The sequence below is a fragment of the Camelus bactrianus genome, chromosome 14, assembly GCF_048773025.1.
Source record: "Camelus bactrianus isolate YW-2024 breed Bactrian camel chromosome 14, ASM4877302v1, whole genome shotgun sequence".
Lineage (NCBI taxonomy): Eukaryota > Metazoa > Chordata > Mammalia > Artiodactyla > Camelidae > Camelus > Camelus bactrianus.
Window position 1 is genome coordinate 39,785,779 of NC_133552.1, and position 18,477 is coordinate 39,804,255.

General features: G+C 36.1%; 1 protein-coding gene across 1 annotated transcript in view; it reads right to left on the minus strand.

The window, feature by feature from the left end:
• Positions 1–18,477, minus strand: part of KLHL1 (kelch like family member 1) — a 329,276-nt gene that overhangs the window by 119,021 nt on the left and 191,778 nt on the right. Inside the window, exon 5 of the mRNA XM_010973559.3 lies at positions 1,179–1,391. Coding sequence (XP_010971861.1) covers positions 1,179–1,391 — 213 coding nt within the window. The remainder of the gene's footprint in view (positions 1–1,178; positions 1,392–18,477) is intronic.

Below are 18,477 nucleotides of genomic sequence, written 5' to 3' on the forward strand. Positions count from 1 at the left end.
TAAAATTATGCTTGTAATGTCCCCAGTTTGAGAGATGAGGAATGGAAAGTAGATAATATATGTTATGTTTATGTGTATTGGACACTGGAATAAGAGATAATGTAAAAGCCCTTTACTAGTTATTTTCACCAAAACATAATAATATTTCTATTTTCTAATGTTAGTAAATATTGTTTCACTCATCAAGATAAAGCAGATGAACCAATCAGAATTAAAACTCCCTGTGTAATGTGTAGCCTCAGGAACAAATGAGCCAATATGATGTATATCTCTATCCTAAAGTAATAGTTCAGATGACATATACATGTGGGAACAGCTCTCATTTTCCAAAATGACAAAAGAGTAGGGAAGGAGGGTAAGAAGAAAAGGCATATTAGGAAAAGACGGAGTTCTAGTCAAATTCTTGGCCTCTTCTAATGGGTGTCCCACTGTGTATGATGATTTTTGAGCACCAGTTTAACTCCAATATCCCCACATTTCAACAGTTGAAATGGTTGGGTAGGATCAGAGGGACTAACTGTCAAATCATCTATCACCAGTTAATTGTTATCTACCTATTATTGGCTAAGAGTGATCATGGCCATTTCTATCCTGAGAGAGGATCCGCCAGGTCTGAGAATACCTGATATCAGAACCTAGGATGGAAGATTCAGAAAAATCTGGTGTGTGACTTTCCAATTCAAATACACTAAGGATGATCACAGAATATATATTTTATCAAAGAATGATCATATTATTGCATCTTAGGTCAGATAGATGATAGATAGATAGATAGACAGATAGATGATAGATAATCAAAACAGGGAAGCAGAGAATTAATAATTGCAATGTTCTAAAAATCTTTTAAATATCCTATTGAGATCAGGTACTTTACATATATCATCTAATTTGATCTTCATTTTTATCTGATAGATGAAGAAATTGAATCTCAGAGAAATGATGTGACATTCTTATAGTGATATAACTATGAGTCAATAAGTGGCAAAGATGGGATTCAGACCCAGGACCCACCACCATCCATCATTTTCCACCATCAAATTTACCTTAAAAAAAGCATTTGATCAAAACTAAAAACATAATGTGAATAAGTAAAAAAAATGGCTCATAATGTTTACTTTTAATACAGAACTTTTCAGTAAGTCATAGTTCTGAGAGCAGCATCACATGTAATTAATTACCTGTGGCGGGAGGAGCGGCAGTCTGATAAAGGCAAGAAGCATGCTCAGATCATTGCATCTCCTCTGCATGTCATATTTGACCCACATCATCAATGCATGGAAAATGGTTTCTTCATCAGGGACGTTTACATCATCGCTGGCCAGGAGTTTATGGAGTTCCTCAGCTGGAAGCAGTAAAAACTCTTGATTTCTCATAACTTCCATTATGTTTTCCTACAGGGAGAAAACAGCTTGGCATAAATTCGGCTTCAATTTTACTTAGCTAGCAAAGCATCTCAGAAAGAAATGAAAAAAGGAGTCAATAACCTTTGTTCTCGTTCTAACATAATCCTTGAGACTTAATCCTTCAGAAACTAGAAGCTGTTAAAATGAAAGCATTGTAATTGTAATTGAAGTGTAAATGTATCCGAGACGGCGCAGATCTTGTAGTAACTGGAGGATTATAATGTTGAGCTTTGTTATGCAGACAGAATGTACTAAGTGATTAAATGTTCAGGTTTCAAGTGGACTGCTATGTAAGATTTGGCAAATATGAAAAGAATAACATTTCAACGTTTTTAAAGCTTGACTGCATATACATCAGTCAGAAAGTGGGAATAAAATTACACACAGAAGTAACACTGTTAAGATGCATCACTGTTTATTCAGAAGGGAAAAAAAGCAGGATGGATAGGCCATAGAAGTAAAAAAATCCCATATGCTCCATCCTTTTATTATCTCTCAAACCTCTCTTCTTTCATGACAGTTTCTCTGGCTTAATTCAGATTCCCATTTATTTTCTTCCAGATTGCCTCCAGAACCTCCTAATTACTCTGCCTGACTGAATCCTTCGCTCTCTAGTGGACCCTCTATACTGATGCTAGAAGGCTATTTCTAAAACATAAATGTTTGTGGTACTACTCTGAAGTTCTTGTTTCATTTACTTTCCTTTCTTCCTTCTTTTCTTCCTTCCTTCCTTTCTTCCTTCCTTCCTCCCTCCCTCCCTCGCTCACTCGCTTTCTTTCTTTCTTTCTTTCTTTCATTTCAAACTCTTGGTTAAGCACACTGGTTCTTCATGATCTGACTGCTTCCTGGTGCTGATACTTCATCTCCTGCCTTACTGGCACTCCAGTCACAAAAGTGACTCTTCTCTCAATATGCATTACACTCATTCCATTGCTTAAAATTACTCAGCCACCTTGTTTTCTTAATTTCTGTCATTTTTCAGGACTCAATTCCAAACCTACCTGTTACACATGGGCTTCTGGCACCCTCTCTTCACTCCCCTTTGATCTGGCTACCCTATTCTCTATACTTGCACAATGCAAGGTGTTAATATCTCTGACACAGTGTTTATCAAACTGCTGCCTAGTCCTTGGTATATTTAGGGGTTTTATCACAAATGTAAAGCTCATTGAGACCAAGACCTTGACATTTAACCTTGTATATCTAGATCCTGGAACATAGCAGATGAACAGTACATATTTATTGAATAGATGCATTGATGATCTTTGCAGAAAAAAGTACATTTTAGAAATTGTACAGAGCAGTGCAGTATTTTTCAAACACATTTTAAAAACTACATATGTAGAAAACAAACTTAGGTTACCAAAGGGGAAAGGGTGGGGAGGGATAAATTGGGGGTTGGGGATTAGCAGACACACATTACTAAACATAAAATAGGCAAACAACAAGGACCTACTTTATAGCACAGGGAATTATATTCAATTTCTTCTAATAACGTATAATGGAAAAGTATCTGAAAACATAAGATGGAAAAGGATATAGATCTATCTATCTATCTATCTATCTATCTATCTATCTATCTATCTATCTATATCTATATCTATATATTGAATCCCTTTGCTGTACACCTGAAACTAACATTGTAAATCAAATATACTCCAATAAAAAACTAAAAAAAAAAAATCTACTTGTCAAAAACCTTGTTACACTTCATCGGAATCTTCTCTGGCTGATAAATGGTTAGAGGAGACAGAGATTGGACTGCTGACTTTTTCTTTTGTCCCCCTTCCTCCATGTCTTCTGAGACAACTTCAAGGAAGTTGGATAACTAAGGCTTCTTAGATCATAGTTTTAAAGCCACAGTTGTGGCAGGAATCTCAATAGGATGGTTATTTTAGGGTAAAACCTGAAGTAGGAAGTAGCATGGGACTAGATCTCTTCCCAAAGAGGCACTGTGTGTATTAAAACATGGCAGAAGATTTGGAAAGTGCCCATTAGTCTGTACATCAGATTCAAACCTATGTCCTGAAGAGAGAAGGGACCTAGTTTATAAGCGAATCCCTAGAATTGTATCCAAGGCATGAAGTGCCTTTAGCGTTCACAAAAGCAGGTCAATTTTTGCTTTTCCAACGTTGATTATTCTTATTTACATTTAATTGACATCACAGAATAGCTGATTTCATGAAGATTGCTTTGTCCTCTGTGTTTCCTCTGTGCCTTATACAGTGTTATGTAAACAATAGATGTCCAATACCTACTCACTGAATGAACCAACTGAGTGTTCTGAGATATACTGCCACCAAATTTCTCTGAAGAAGTCTAGGAAGATAAAGAAATTTTTGGAAGAATCATTGAAAGGCATTTGGTCCATCTATTTTTCCAGTTACTCAAAAATCTATGCCTCTATTAAACTCCACACAGCTGTATAGCTAGACCATCCGTATGTAGCAAGAGGTGCCATAAAAAAGCAGCTCTGTGAAACTCTAAGCAGTGTCTATTATAAAGATATTGTTTGAGGCATATTTCATTATATTTTACAGTGTCCTCTTTATGTTGACCCTTGGGAGAAATTTCTTTCAGGTTTTAGGAGCAGGAATAATTGCACTTCTCCTGAGTAAATTGGTTTGCTTTTATCATGGATGTTATAAATTATAAAATTGATCAGATTTCTGTTTTTATTTGGTCTCTAGAAAACTTATGAGTCAAACTGAAATCTATCTGAAAGGAAGGTTACAGCCTTTTACAGTTTGATTTCTTTTTCAGACAGCTCTGATAATAGCTTCATTTAATATCACTACAGCAGATTTTTTTCTTCTTTTATTCTTGCATCTAATTTGAATTGGATTCTTATAAATTTGTATCTTTATGAGTTATACTACGTCTTTGGGAAACAAGCAATGTTGTTTATAAATACTGCTGTAAATAAACTGGACATCAGGAGATAGTATCAGATATTACTGAATCCATCACACTGACACATATACTGTATTGTTTTGTTTTCTTTATATATGTTGGAGTTCTAAAGTTCTCTTACCTCTTTTTTTTACCTCATCAAATCTCCTTCCAATGATAGCCTACCTAATATTTTTATGTATAATTTGCAGTCTAACTTTTAGAAATTAATCATTTTAGTTTCATTGTCTCTTATTCACTAAAGAAGAAAAAAAAAATATTGATTTGCACTAGTTCCATTACACCTTAGCTAACTCCTTGTTGTCTGAGAAAATTGTTATGAGAAACATCAAAACTCTCCAGCCTATTTATTTTTTGCATAATACCTTCCTTTTAAGTTTATTCAAGCATTAATTCTATACATATTTATTGAACATCTAACATTTGGTTCTGAATTATTGTGGTGAGAATGAAATGGATTTGTGCGAAAAACTTTACCATACATGGAGCGCCTATACAATGTGCAGAGCCTGGAAAAATGACTGCCTAGAAAACTCTGTTAAAGCTTGTTTTTCAAATGGACCTAGAATATTAGGTAGGAGTATACATTAGAAAATAGGAAATGGTAAGAAGTGTATTCTGACCAAGGGAAACCATACAAACAAAGACATTATAGCACATAGGATGATATAAAGTGCCATGTTCTGTATGTCAACTTGATAGAGATGGCCACAGAAAAACCTGTGGAAAATAACACTGAAAGTGTCATTTAGACCATAAAATGGAACAGATCTTTCACATATAGATTGAAATATTTATTGTAAAGAAAGCCTTTAGCAAATTTTACCAAATTGAAGTTGCCATTCCACAAGACAAAATAATCCTTATTAATTACATAAAGATTAAATTCTACTATTTTTGGTACTTTATAATATTTTAAAATAATTTTGCTAGCTATAAAAATGTATAGTTTTGTTTTATTCTAAGACAGAATTTTCTTACTATTTTTTAAATTATTTCCTGAATTTGACATAAACATTTTCTAATATTTATTTCCTTTTGTCTCAATTCTATTATTGTTTTTCCTCCATCTTATTATGAATAATATATCAATAAGTAGTAATTCATTTGAAATTCCTTTGGAAATTCATTTTTCTACAACATTTAAAAGTTAACTAATGGTAACATCAGATTAAGAAGAATGTAAGTAAATTCTTTCAATTATCACAGTTTAGTTATTGATTTAGTTGAAAATAAGAATATTACATTGTAGTAAAATATTTTATCAGTGTTAAGGTAACTTTAACAAACTTTAATGTTGTTTACTTCATTATCAGCTACTACCAAAGCAACACATTTTCTACTTATTAAGGGTAACTCAAGGAAAACTCTTCTATGAAACTCTATATAGGTTGAAAGCTGTGTCTCACCATCTTTTACTTTGTGACCAGTGGTCCATTAGAGAAACTTCCCAATTGCTATTAAGTATTATGGTAGGAAGGTTAATCCTTTGCCAGACCGGTACCAACTCTCTGGCTTGATTCCAAATCCCCAGAAGGTATGGAATTTATTTAACTGCCCATTAAAAAAGTTATTGGTTAGAAAGATAAATGCTTAGGAAACTCATACTGTCAAATAAATGAGAAACTGAAAGGCAAGCCTGGGAATTGGCTACATCTTCTGGTTGTGGTTTATTATGTAAGTATAAAAAATGTGAATTTTTGGTCAAAGTCATAGATTTATAGTTATAATTCTTGAAGCCTCCTCTGCTAGTAAGGTTTTGAGAGTTTCTGGTATATGTATGATTCTACTGTCGTCAGGAGTAAGATGGAAACATGCATTTCTTGACTTCTGAAACAGTGTCTTTTCTTTTACAACATATACTGGATTGAATAGTGTTCCCCAAAATTTCATGTTTATTTGGAACTTCAGAATGTAATCTTATTCAGATTACAGATGTAGTTAGTTAAGAAAAGGTCTTATTGGGTTGGAGTGGACCCTAATCCAATGACTGGTGTGTTTATAAGAAAGCAATGTGGAGAGATACAGACATACCATGATGAGAACATCCTGTGAAGATAGAGGGAAGAAGGCCAGGTAAGACTGGAGGGACAGAAATAAAAGTCATGCTGCCACAAGCTAAGAAGGAATGCCAAGGATTGCCAGGAACCACCAGGAATTGGAAAAGGTGAGAAAGATCCTTCCCTAACCTTCAGAGAGAGCATGGCCCTGCGGATATCTTGATTTTAGCCTTTTAGCCTCTAAAACTGTAAGAGAATAAATTTCTATTGTTTTAAGCTACACAGTTTTTAGTACTTTACTATGGCAGCTCTTGAAAAATAATATGTATCATAAGAGAAGCTTTAAAAATAGTTATGTTAAAGCTCTCACATAAACCTAAGAAAACGTGATAATTATTTCCAATCTTTTAAATGATAAATTCCAGGCTCTTTATCTTATAGACTGATTCCTTTTAGGAAATACTAGGTTTCCACCCTGTGATTCAGCAATCCCACTCTTGGGCATATATCCAGAAAAGACAAAACCTCTAATTTAAAAAGACACATACACTTCAATGTTCACTGTAACACTATTTACAACAGCCAAGACATGAAATCAACTTGTGTCCATATACAGATGAATGGATAAAGAAGATGTGGTATATATATATGTACACACACACACACACACACAAACACACACACACACACACACAATGGACTATTACTCAGCCATAAAAAAGAATAAAATAATGCCATTTGCAGCAATATGGATGGACCTGGAGATTATCATACTCAGTGAAGTCAGACAGAGAAAGACAAATGCCATATGATATCACTTATATGTGAAATCTAAAAAAAAAAGATAGAGACAAATGAACTTATTTACAAAATAGAAACAGACTCAGACATAGAAAAAAACCTTTTTTTTACCAAAGGGGAAAGGAAGTAGAGTTTGTGATTAACAGATATACAGATATATACAGACTACTGTTTATAAAATAGATAAACAAGGACCTACTCTATAGTATAAGGAACTATATTAAATATCTTGCAATAACGTATAATGGAAAATAAGCTAATATATATAAATATATATGTGTGTGTGTGTGTGTGTATATATACATATATATATGAATCACTTTGATGTACACCTGAAACTAACAGAACTTTGTATATCAACTACACTTCTACAAAAAAATAAATTAAAAAAAGAAATATTAGATTTCCCATGACCCAAAGGAGTGTCAGTGATAGAAAAAGGTGGTTTACTCTCAGGATAAACTTCTCTTTATGTATATACTTTTGTCTCTTGCCTCTAGAATTTAAACTTTCTAAAAATGCAGGGCAGGGAGAGGCACCTTTCTCAGTTATCAAGGGCCAATAAGGAACACTTACCTTAAAGTTGCTACACTAATTTTGCTGTCAAGACTATGGCCTTTTCAGGTTAAAACCAATTTTAACTGGCTTTTGATGATTTGGCTTGTGTGACTTTTTAATTCCTGTGTCTCCAAGTTGCTGCCTGACATCTTGAGCACTACTTTAGAGTTCAGAGGAGCAGGACTTATCAGGAGATAGGCACATTTTGCTACTTTACAGATAGGAATGTTGAGGCTCTAAGGACTTACACATAGTCACAGCATTACTCAAAAGAAGGTTGGAATTAAGAATTCAGTATTTTGTCCAATTATGTTGCCTGGTCTATCTAACTATTCTTTGGTTAATTTCCTCTTTTAGTTCTCCTCTGCCCATCTAGTTTGGACTTACTGTCTTAGTCTGATCTGTGCAACATGCATGCACCCTGATTCTGGAAGGCTCATTTTAATCTTGTTTCCAACTCTTTCTTGGTATTACTGAGTACCATGATGTGGCCTGGTGATTATGGAGAGTCAATATATTACTACTGACTTAGATAGTTGGTCAAGATTTAGATCTCAACCCTGCTACCCACTGGCTGTGTGATTAGGAAGCTGGGTTCCTGATCTGTAAATGAGGATAAAAATAGTATCCACCTTAAAGCATCATAGTGAAGGTTAAATAAATGTACTGCTCTTTGAGAAGTACCCAACACATAGCAAGTGTTAAATTAGTGTTAGTCATTACTATTCTGCATCTGAGCTTCCCTTATTTCCAGCCTCTTATTGCTAGGTATATTCATGTTCATATTTCTTTATCTTCTTCTTTTCTTTACTGATTATTCAGTCAACAAACTTTTCCTATGCCTAATATGTTCTTAATACTAAGAATACAGAGACCAAAAAAAAAAAAAAAAAAAAGAAAAGACAAAGAAAAAGAAAGATTCTGGCTTCTAAGAAACTTACTTTCCAATGAGGAGGATAATATGATGTCAAAAGAGAAATATATTCATTTTACAAGAGAGAAAAAAATGGGATATTTAATGGAGTCCAACAGATAAGAATGTAAGTAGAATAAAGGAGGCCAAAAAGGAATTTGAGTCAATTCCCAAGACAAGGAAGTGTTTCTCATAGAATCACAGATCTGGAGACAGTACTAAAGAAATGTTGATGTCATCTGGCCTAGTATTCATCTTAATCTAGCAGGGTTAAAAAAATGGGAATATCTGCAACTTCACATAATATCAAACCAGAAACAATCTTTGAAGTCACTTAATTTAATGTACATCCTTTGTACTTCTGTGCAACGCTTACCGGTGATTATTTTCAGTGATAGGAAATCCACTACACCAGAAGAAAGCTCATATCATTTTTTAATAGCTCTGTCAGAAAACCGTCCTCATTTTGATGTAAAATTGGCTTTCTTGTAATTTTCTTACTTCAATTCCAGGGCAAATGTATTATTATTCTATTGATCAGCTTTACAAATACTTGAAGAATAATATTTTTTTGCCTTACATCATGTCTTTTAAAAGCTAAAGAACTATTATTTTTAATTTCTTTAAAGGGTCTTAATTTTCAAAATCAGAAAAATGTACTAGAGTAGAAAATACGATTTTCACTGAATTTCCCCTGAAATATGTGCTTTCTTTTACTACTCCTTCAGAAATGCAAACAAATTAAAATTTTTTTTCACAGACTATATTGCTTATTGGCATACATATTTTTAACTTTCCCAAGACATTTTCTAAAGGCAGGAAAACAATATAAAGCAATCACGATCTAAAAATGTCATTTCAATCACTCAGTTTATATACATGCATATAATTAATATATATAAGTATCTTATTTATATGAATTATATATTATTCTTATGTATACATATGTTATTCAGAAAATAAAACAAAGAAAAGGAGTGTTTTCAAAGAGTTAGCAATGTGTGCAAGTATAATACTTTTTCTTTTCCTTGTCAGTTTTGTTATCAGTCCTTAAACAATAACTTAGAATTAGAAATTTTTTAAGTATTTGAATTGTATATTAGGCCCTCCCTTAATAATAGCAGTATACAAGGTGTATATCACATGGGTTTGGTATTATAAATATATATATGTATATTTATTTATTTTTAAAATATATATTTTATATATATTATAAGTAAATATTATATATATATATTCTTCTGTGCTTTTCTTAACTTCAAAAAACTACCTAGATTCAAATCTACTGGCTAAAAGTAAATGGTTTCCAATTTTCTTTATTAATTATGTACCACCCACTAAGGGTGGCTACTTTATTGAGAAGTGTTTTCTTCTGAAATAGAGCATCAATTTTAAAAAGAAGCATTTTAGGATAATCCCCAAGTGGTACCCTGTATCAAAAATAATTTCTGATGGTCATCTTTCAAGATTATCATACGAGAGGAAAGATATTTGTTATTATTAAATCCCTTAAAAATGTAAGTCTATGACTGGAACTGTTTTCGGACCATATGTTGCTAAAGAGAAAAGATGAGTTAGAAATTGTAGGGGCAAGATCAATTAATTTTTAGCAAAAAGAATTGGAAAAAAATCCCAATTCTAACACCTCCTAGTCATGATTTCCCAGGCTAGGCACCTAATTATCCTGATATATCATCTCTTCACCTTGCAAATGGGTTCTGTAACAGTACCTATCCAATAAAAGACCTTTTCTGATTTGTTTTCAAGCACAAGTGAAAAAAAAATCCTAAACCATACAATGCTGTACAAAGTATATGCAATAATTTTGGGGCGATTCTTTAACCCCTGTAAAAATTTGGTCTACTTCTGGTATTAGAGTCACATTGTTAAAAAAGTTCTAATATGTGATACATATTATCTACTAATATGGGGAAAGGGAGTGTGTATATATCATTTATAAATTTCACCATCAAGAAAATTAGCCCAATTAGCTAAACAGTTATATTTCCTTTTTTTTTTTTTTTGGTTTAACAGAAAAGTAACTATTCTCAAATGTGTATTTTATTTATAAACTGTGTAACACTGCATGCATAAATTATTAGAGTAGCAGTATTGCCTTTTATAATTATTATTACTAGGCACATTTACTCCTTACTAGAGCCCAAATCTGTCTCTTCCTTCTTCCCTTGTAAATTGTTCTTTGTCAGTATTTGGCAGGTTACTTTTAGGTGTCTGAAAGAGATCATTGAGAATGGCAACAGCTGGAAAAATTAGAAGCAAAGTGAAAATCTCTGGACAATCTTAATGAAAATTTGTGCTGGCCCATGGGAGAAATGGTATCATTGCTAATTAAATCATGAGACTATAGCACACTTATGTATTCAAAAGTGTTTCTTTTCATTGTAGCAAAGTGTCCAAGATACTCGATCATATAAACTTTATTTTAAAGAAGTTACAGTGTCTGATAAAAGTATGAAAATAACAATCCACTGTAATATTACAAAAATTTTTTAATGCAAGATAATATTTCTGCCTTCCTTCCTGGGACATCTTGTAGGAAATTGACTTTTAGAATCTACTTTGATATGTAAGAATGTATATTTTACCAGGTAGCACTCAGTCTGTACTTACAGAAAAGTGAAAGAAAGTTTATCCCTTGTCTTAACAACAACAAAAAAAATTTAGAACAAAAAGGATTGTTTTATCAATCTATTTGTTCTTATGCTTGTAAGCATAAATGTCTTGCTGGGAAAGTCTGCTATATACATAATCTGAAATAGCCAGACAGTTGGGGTAAAAAGTATCTGTAGAAAATAAAGGAGTTAATATGGAATTTGCTTACATAATTACATTGATTATTTTGCAATTAAAAAATAACATTAGCTTTCTTCAATAAAGAGTACATTGCAATTTTGCAATTTTAAGGCCTAAATGGTCTCTACAGAAGCATGTAAAACTTTAATTGTAATTTTGCATTCTTTTATTGTTTAATAAAAGGGTTTAGACTATTTCCATCCTGGGGTGGACTAATTTACAAGCTGGTCACAACAAATGTTAAAAATCACAGGATGGTATATTTTTATATCTAACCTATTTTAAAAAATCTTTAAACACTAGACATAATTGTAATCATTGTCCAAAAAATCAAGCAAAAATCAAAAACAAGTTATAAAAATGCCATCACCTATAAGAGGGCATGTACACCTGAGAGCCACTCCTTCCTCAGCTGATGACTATTGGCAAGTTAAGTCCACCATGATGAAGTTGTTGCCACTGAAAACCATGTCTGGACCACCCCAGCAGAGGTCTGGCAGCCCTGCCACCACCCTGGTTGTCATCTGTGTTTACAGAGATGGTGTGGGAACAGTAGGTGATAAGACTATTACCCAGACTTAGGTTTCTAGGATGGTTACTGAGTCCAGTTAACCTCCCTCATGATGTCATCCCCTCCTCTCTTCTCAACGAGTCTGTAGATGAACTGGAGAGCCCTGCCAACTTTTATAAGGACTTTCACAGTGGCTTTTAAAAATAAACATGCCTAGGAGTTAGGCTGAGATCTCTCTTTCCCCAGAGGTGAGCAGAGGCCCTATGTCAAGGTCAGGGTTTATGGGGAGATGGGGAGCATGCACTTCTTTGGCCTTTTGGATCCAAGTACATAGGTGACTTTGATACCTGCAATACCTGGCACCAGGATGGGGGCAACAGATAGTTGTCTCTGGCTTTGAGTCTGAATCCACCACCAGTGGGGGGACCTTTGCTGAGTCCTGGCTGTGAGTGGGTCCCTTTAGGCCTCTACTCCTTCCACCATTGTGGCCCCCACTACTGAATGTGTTACTGGTATGGATGTGTTCTCTACGTATACTCCTGCTCGCCTCTGCTCCCAAGACCTAACAGGAATGCTGCAGTTAGGGCTCTTTTAGTGAATCATGTGGAAGAAAGGCTATGAACCAATCCAACTACCCGTATCTAATGTCATTGTCTCCCTAGCCAGTACCAGCTGCCTGGAGAGGGGAGGGAGTGCCTACACTTATCACTGAGCTGGAGGGAATCAAAGTCCTCTGAGAGCCTATTTCTCCATTCAATAGACCTGCACTCAAGACCTCAAGATTCACCGCTGGTTGTAGGCAGCTCAATTCAGGAATGCTATATTTAGCTTGAGCAGTACCCAACGTGGTGACTGTAGTGGGGACTATTGCCCCAGCTGAAGGAACTTGGAATGCAGCAATACATATTGCAAGCGCCTTCTCCAGCATCCATCTCTACGTGGATGATCAGGCTCAATTTGCCTTTATGTGAAATGGTTTGCAAAATACCTTTAATGTCCTTCCACAAGGCTACCTAAATTCTCTGGCTACTACCATCTACTGATAGGTCATGATCTGGAAAAAATTTTTGTTCCAGGAGGGAGAACTAGCCTTCTTCTATATTGGTGACATTCTCCTAGTGGACTGAGACAAGGTCCCTTCCTGACAAGAATTAGAAGAAGCCCATTGACCCACGTGTGGTAAAATGGCATTGACACAGACCAGTAACAAGGACTGACAACCCACGTGAAATTCCCGGGTGAAATCTGGGAAGAGGTATGACATCTCATTTTAGAGGAGAGGACTGCCAAGCTTTGGACTCTTCTGCCCTGGCAGATAAAAAGAAGCCCAGTAAAAGGTGAGCCTATTTGGCTAATGGAGCTCTCACATTCCCCGTGAAGAAATTTTAATGGCACCCATCTACTGGGTTACCAGAAAGGCCACTAACTTGGAGTGGAGCCCTGACCAATAGGACACCTGGAGGTTCTCCATCAGTCTAAATTTGTTCTTCCCTGGGGCCCCCAACTCACATTTTCTGTTAGAGTTACAGATCTCAGTGATCTCTTAGTTTGTCAATTGTAGCCTATTACCAACTGGAAACCATCACAGGCCAGGGGTATCCATTGGGCTTCTGCATCCATAGACTCCTGAAGTCAGCTAAAAGGTAAACATCCTGTGAGAGGCAATTCTTGGCCTGCTAGTGGGCCTTGGTGGCTGGTGAGCACAGGATTCTTAGCCCAGAAGTAGTACTACCAGAAATCCCATTCATATCATGAGTCTGAACAGAGGCCTCAACTTGCTTGGTAGAGAGTCTCAGAAATCTTCTCTAATCAAATGGAAATTGTAAATCCCTGGCCCTACTGGGGCCTTGAAACTCCAAGAGTTGGTCTCAGGAGTACCACTCTGGCTCCCAAGAGGAGCCATGTCTCCACTAGCCCAATGAGGATTCATATATAGAGACTTCCTGGACCATGCGTGGGCCTGCTTTACTGATGGCTCTTTCCAGTTAAGTTCTACTGGGATGGAATGGTGTGTGGCTGCCATATAACTTGAGACAGACCTGTCCCTTACTGAGTGCAGTAAAGGGCATGTGGTGCAATGCACAGAGCTTCACGTTTATCCAGTCCACCACCCAAATGTACCATGTTACAGTTTCACTGAATGTGGCTAATAGCCTGGTCATCTAGTTGGGATACTGACAAACCTTAAATTGGTGTATAAAATAAGTGTCCTCACCCCTTTCCATGGGGACAAGAGATTTAGATAAAATTGGATCTGTTACTAATAAACTTTTTGTTAACCCTGTGGATGCTCATCAGAAAGTCCCCTACACTGAAAAAGGGGGAAAAAAAAATAATGAGCAGAACATGACTGTCAGCTAACCATGGAGAATGAATTGTTCTCTGCTCCAGAGCAAGCAGATGTTCTGGGATCTACAGAGGACAGCCATGGAAATTCATACAGTATCCTAAAGTGGATCTATGGGCTGCCACTACTGTCAGAAGATGCCAAAACAGCATCGAAAAGCTGTCCCACCTACCAATCCCTAGTCAAAGCTGATAACAGTATTTAGAGGCAGATCCTTCAAGCCAATGGGCCAGGGAGTTCTTGGCAGATAAATTATGTTGGACCTCCCATCTTATCTGGAGGGGTTCCACTGGATCTTGACTGAAGTTGACACTTTCTCCCAGTTTGGCTTAGCCATTGCTCCATGCAAATTCCAATTACTGAAGCCACATGATGCAGGACTTATAAGATGACATTTATTTTCTGCCCAGTTTCCCTAAGTAAACTGTATCTAAGAAAAGCCCTGGATTTGCAGCCTACATCAATGGGTCTCATTATGGGGCATACTATACACTCAAAATGCTGTGTATCACTTCCCATACCACAAGGTGGTTCATTGTTTTAATGGTAAAATAAAAGGATGGATTTAATTGGCGATGGGAGGGGACAAGATAACCCCAGCCTGGACTACAGTTCACAAGTGAGCTGTCTGGAGCAAGGCAGGAATTCCACAAAACGGTACTTTTCATTTGTACTGTGTATTTGACCAGGTTGTCTGTCCCATGTGACCTTCTTTCAATTGATCACCCTCTTTCTACAGTTATTGACACCTCAGTCTTTCTGGAAGACTCCATACAATTTTTCCATCTCCTTCATCCACTTTCCAAAGATTCAACCAGATGGGATACCAGATGGCTATTAAACTACAGGCATTGAGAGACAGGAACCTCCTTCTCAATTTACCACTCAGGTGTAGAACATGAGTTTTTGCCTATAGAGACCTCCACTTAGACTCAGCACCGTTCTATGCTTAACTCTCCCCTCTCCTTCTCTTCTAGCCACTATTCCATAAAGTAGCAGACATCTTTTGCTGCAGGTTCCTTGGTAGTGAGGGAGATGAGTTCCCCCAACTGTGCTGACCCACGGCTGGACCAGCTGGTGCCTCACCTGGTGCCTTTCTGTGGGTGAAAGGGGGATGTGGAGGGCCAGCACTACTTTTGGTCTCTTGCTTACTTGAATGAAGTCCTGATTGTTAGTTTCAGTTTGACTTATTGTCCTAATTGAATACCTTGACATCTGGTTGCTTGACATTTGATATGTAAGACTCCCACAAATCCAATTCTTTTTTTACTTATAATTTAGTTTATTCTGTTTTGATGCCTCCTAGCTAGTGTGTAGGACATTACCATCCACAAATACAACTCTTAATCCTGTGACCACTCTTATAATAGGTTTAGTTTATGCAATATAATGCAATTTATATGCAAAGTTCTATGTATTTCTATCAAAGATTTTTGTATGAAGGATCACATTTTAAGTACCTAATATGACTTAACACTCTTAATACACAATGGTGATTTTAGATCTTTACTTAGTAACTACAAATGTTATTATAAATTAAAAATAATTGCAACATGATTGGTCATGAGTTTGCGGCAATATGGAATGCTTTCAGTTGAACTTACAACCTCTATGCATATTATCATTGATCTTCTAGTAATTTTTATGGGATTCCTAAAATTCAGGGAAATACCTGGATTTGCTGTAAAACAAAGTAAAAAGTTATATTTAGAGAAATAATTGATAAAAGACTTTCTAATGCTAAATAATGAGGGAGAAATTGTAACTTATCATAGGCTAGTAAATAAAGGACATAATTTACACAGATTATAATATCTAATCTCAGTATATGAAGAAACTGAAACTAATAAGAGTTGAAATAAGGTGTCAAAGATCCCACAATTATATATGGTAGATAAATGACTTGAATTTTGTTCGCCTCATTTCAAAGAAAAAAAAAAAAACACACAACTGATAAGAAAAGAGTAGAAATCCTATCAATTAGGCTAAGTATGGGGGAAGGAAGCCTGAAAATCTTGAACCTCAGATTCTTATGAACCCTTCCTTTCTAGATTGCATAAGTCTCTTCTCCCTTGTTACAAAAACAAAATAATAAAAACCATACCAATCATAAACAAACATTTTAAAAAACCCACAAAGATGTTTTGTAGATGTTTTATTCATTTTAATTTGTTTCCTCACAAATAATCATTGCCTCTAGGTTAAATACCAGAGTCAAATCTCCATACCATCTGGGTAGAGAGCTAAAAACTCCAACGCAGCAAGAAATAACATTCATATCAAAGTGATTTCAATATCTTGGTAAGGGTATGGATGAAACTGGGAAGGAACATGCATGGAGATGGATCTTGAGGGTGTTAGGCAAGGGTGAAAAGGTATAAGAATGAAGACAAGAGAATGTATTCATTACTCAGGTTTCAGCATAACTCCAAATACATACTGGTTGGGAGCTGGTTTTAATAGTGGACGTGGACACCACACTGAAGTCTGTAGATGATCATGCGTGGGTGGAAATGAGTTAGAGATGTCAGAGCTTCATTGAGGAAAACAATAGAAGTCAGAGTGAGGTGGAGATATCAGAATTGATTACTTGGAAACAACTGAAAATCCTTTCTTTACTGCTCCTTGAGAAGGCCCAATGAATGATGCTGTGAGGGGCACCATCTTTTTAAGAAGGCCAGGTTTAGGAGTGAGAAATGCTGCCATCTCCCTGGGGTCTAATATTCCAGAATGGAAGACTCTAGATGGAGGCAGTTAATCATCAGAGGCAAGATGGATATCAAAAACAAGAGCAGGGGGGCCTGAGTGCGTGTAGATCGCCTAGATCCATGGGAATCTGTGGAATTGCTCCTTAAGTATCCCGGGGTGAGACTGATGGGTTTCCACTCAGGATATTTCTTCATTTGAATAAAAGAAAGCTGATATTAGCCACTGCAGTGGCACATTCTAGTGCTTCTTACAATTTCTAGGTCAACGTAGGTTCACAGACTCAGAATATATTAATCTCAGGAGAATGAGATCTCCTGAGAAGGATACACAACAAATCAAGTTACAAGCTTATACAATAAATTTCCCTCTGGTCCTACCCCAAAGGGATCTGCAGACTTTGCTAGGGTGGACGTGTACTGAAAAGAGGAGCCCTGACATCTCTGAAGACTGTTTGATTTTGTGGTGACATTTCAACATCACCAATGTTCTCTGGACATAGGAGGACCCACAGAGGCTGCACAATGAATGAAGTTTTATCTCATTGTAAGTACAACACTCCCATAAACCTCTGTGGTTACCCTTGAGATATAAGTATATAATTGAGGTATACTAACAGCTAGCAGTGCTCTCGCTTTGATTCCCAGATGTGGTAGAACAGTGGTTCTCAAATTTTTGCCTGTATCAGAATCTCCCAGGAGCAGGGGTAGCTACCCAGTTTGTGAGGCACAATACAACATGCTGATGCAGGGCCTCTTGCTCAAAGAGCAGGAAAAAAAGCTGCAAAAATATAAAAAGTTCATATAAAGCTTTTCCTTTTCTTCCACAGCATCTCTTCTGATTTGTCGTGGTGTATTTGATTATTTAATGCCACTGTAAATAATGAGAAATGAAACCTGTAAACCACTAGCCTGAATTTTACTCTTCCTCTTTATTTTGTGCAAGCCTCCAATTTTAAATGTCAATAGAGAATTTAAGTCATATGCAGAATCACCAAGATTACACAATTTGTATTTTGTGGCTCATCTCTGAAGAGTGCCAAGGTGGCCAGAGGAAAGAAACAGAAGCTAGACTCAGGAAGTCAGGAAAGAGGAAGACTGTCTCCCTTCTGGCAGGGAGCCAACCTGAAGTGGTGCTCCTAGGTATGGGAAAACTCTCGCAGTTGCCTGGGGCATAAATATCCAGTTATTGACTTGACAAATGCTTTTTTCTCAATTCTCATTATTAAGAAATTATCAGGAAAGAACAAAGGGAGTTTGTCTTTCTATAGCAAAGGTGGATGTACACTTTCATAATCTCCAAGCTCTTGTTATAAGGAAATTTATATTTTCTGTCATAATATAATCTACAAAAGCTTTGATTGTCCTGAGATTCCACAAAGTATCAAAGGTATCTGCTCTATTGATATCATCTTGCTAACTGGTTTCAGTGAGTAGGAAGTGGCAAGTATTCTAGATAACCTAGTAAAACACATGTATGCCAGAAGTTGAGAAGTAAATCCCTAGGGGGTT